This window comes from Chanos chanos, chromosome 10 (genome assembly GCF_902362185.1).
Source record: "Chanos chanos chromosome 10, fChaCha1.1, whole genome shotgun sequence".
In the NCBI taxonomy this organism is placed as follows: Eukaryota; Metazoa; Chordata; class Actinopteri; order Gonorynchiformes; family Chanidae; genus Chanos; species Chanos chanos.
In genome coordinates, this window is record NC_044504.1 from 705,001 (window position 1) to 707,500 (window position 2,500).

General features: G+C 43.6%; 1 protein-coding gene across 1 annotated transcript in view; it reads right to left on the reverse strand.

The window, feature by feature from the left end:
- The window catches only part of tlk1a (tousled-like kinase 1a), a 44,742-nt gene that overhangs the window by 19,486 nt on the left and 22,756 nt on the right, over positions 1 to 2,500 (reverse strand). Inside the window, exons 9-11 of the mRNA XM_030786102.1 lie at positions 2,267 to 2,353; positions 1,993 to 2,085; positions 210 to 320 (exon numbers count right to left, since the gene is read on the reverse strand). Coding sequence (XP_030641962.1) covers positions 210 to 320; positions 1,993 to 2,085; positions 2,267 to 2,353 — 291 coding nt within the window. The remainder of the gene's footprint in view (positions 1 to 209; positions 321 to 1,992; positions 2,086 to 2,266; positions 2,354 to 2,500) is intronic.

Consider the following 2,500-nt stretch of genomic DNA (forward strand, 5'->3'; position numbering starts at 1 on the left):
ATTATGTTTAATGTACTGTTTACGTTAAATGTACACATGCTTGTGTTTTAAAATGCACAGGATGTGAAGGTGTCTCTGAATTTCCGGTGCATACATGTGAATGTGTTTACTGGGGATTTTGTTTTGATCTGGATTCAGACGAGCAGACATTGTACCATTATCAAGGCTAACACAGTTTAACAGGCGAACACAGTTTAACAGGCGAACACCTTTTCAATCAGCAGTTTCTTGCTCATGGTGATGCACTTGTTTAAACGTTCTTTGTATTTTTCAAGTAATTTCTGCTGTTCGTCTATTTGCCTCCTCAGGTCACAGTTTGCCTGCAGACAGAAAACAAAGAGAAAATTAAACAAAATTAAGTTACAAATTAAAAAAAATACAGTGTGTAATTTGCGGGTTTGAGTGCTCTGACTCCTTTAAAGGAGCAGTCAAATCTACAGCACTGATCACAAAGGTACAGTCACGGCTCCCCTGCTGGGATCAGCACCTCTGCTCAGTGCCTGCTGAGCCGTTTGTTCACTGATCTACACAGTGGGAAGATTAGAGTTCATTAAGTAATTATCCCTGGAGCTCTTCACCCTGGCCCATTAACATCACACTTACCCACTCCAGTCACTTCCCCTCTCTCACCCTCCGTAAGTCATCTATTCTCCTCTCTTTTCTCTCCCCCTCTGTAAGTCATCTATTCTCCTCTCTCTTCTCTTCCCCTCCGCAAGTCATCTATTCTCCTCTCTCTTCTCTTCCCCTCAGTAAGTCATCTATTCTCCTCTCTCTTCTCTTACCCTCAGTGAGTCATCTATTCTCCTCTCTCTTCTCTTACCCTCAGTGAGTCATCTATTCTCCTCTCTCTTCTCCTCCGTAAGTCATCTATTCTCCTCTCTTCTCCTCCGTAAGTCATCTATTCTCCCCTCTCTTTTCTCTCCCCCTCTGTAAGACATCTATTCTCCTCTCTCTTCTCTTACCCTCAGTAAGTCATCTATTCTCCTCTCTCTTTTCTCTCCCCCTCTGTAAGTCATCTATTCTCCTCTCTGTTCTCTTCCCCTCCGTAAGTCATCTATTCTCCTCTCTCTTCTCTTCCCCTCAGTAAGTCATCTATTCTCCTCTCTCTTCTCCTCCCCTCTGTAAGTCATCTATTCTCCTCTCTGTTCTCTTCCCCTCAGTAAGTCATCTATTCTCCTCTCTCTTCTCTTCCCCTCCGTAAGTCATCTATTCTCCTCTCTCTTCTCTTCCCCTCAGTAAGTCATCTATTCTCCTCTCTCTTCTCCTCCCCTCTGTAAGTCATCTATTCTCCTCTCTGTTCTCTTCCCCTCCGTAAGTCATCTATTCTCTTCTTTGTTCTCTTCCCCTCAGTAAGTCATCTATTCTACTCTCTGTTCTCTTCCCCTCAGTAAGTCATCTATTCTCCTCTCTCTTCTCTCACCCTCAGTAAGTCATCTATTCTCCTCTCTCTTCTCTTCCCCTCTGTAAGTCATCTATTCTCCTCTCTCTTCTCTTCCCCTCAGTAAGACATCTATTCTCCTCTCTCTTCTCTCACCCTCCGTAAGTCATCTATTCTCCTTTCTCTTCTCTCTTCCACTCTGTAAGTCATCTATTCTCCTCTCTCTTCTCTTCCCCTCTGTAAGTCATCTATTCTCCTCTCTCTTCTCTTCCCCTCAGTAAGTCATCTATTCTCCTCTCTCTTCTCTTCCCCTCAGTAAGACATCTATTCTCCTCTCTCTTCTCTCACCCTCAGTAAGTCATCTATTCTCCTCTCTCTTCTCTCACCCTCAGTAAGTCATCTATTCTCCTCTCTGTTCTCTTACCCTCAGTAAGTCATCTATTCTCCTCTCTCTTCTCTTACCCTCAGTAAGTCATCTATTCTCCTCTCTCTTCTCTCCCCCTCCGTAAGTCATCTATTCTCCTCTCTCTTCTCTCACCCTCCGTAAGTCATCTATTCTCCTCTCTCTTCTCTTACCCTCAGTAAGTCATCTATTCTCCTCTCTCTTCTCTTACCCTCAGTAAGTCATCTATTCTCCCCTCTTTCTTCTCCAGGTCCAGGCTCTTGTTACTCTCCAGAGCTGCCAGCTTCGTAACAGTCAGGTCGGTCTGTGCAGAAATACACAGATACAAATGTCAATGTAAACTACATAACATTTACATATTCAAAAATACACAATGTACAACTGACACACAAACAACATCACAAAAGAATCATGTATTCTCAACCAATCAGAGCACAACAGTGTGTAGTCCACACCAACAAACTACATCACAATTCACAGTTCACCTGGACACTTTTGACTGACAACTGTTTCGACTGCATCATGTGGTCCCCGAATGAAAGACTGTTTGGTGATGAACTATTTTGTCTGGTCTGCAAGAAGAGAGAGACAGAGAAAGAGGGTTTATAGAAAGTTCATTCAGCAGTGGTATTCTGCAGGACGTTTGTGTCTGTGTGCCTGTGGTCTGCGCAGCACTGACTCTTCAAATGTCCAGTATTCTCCACCAGCTCAGACAGAAA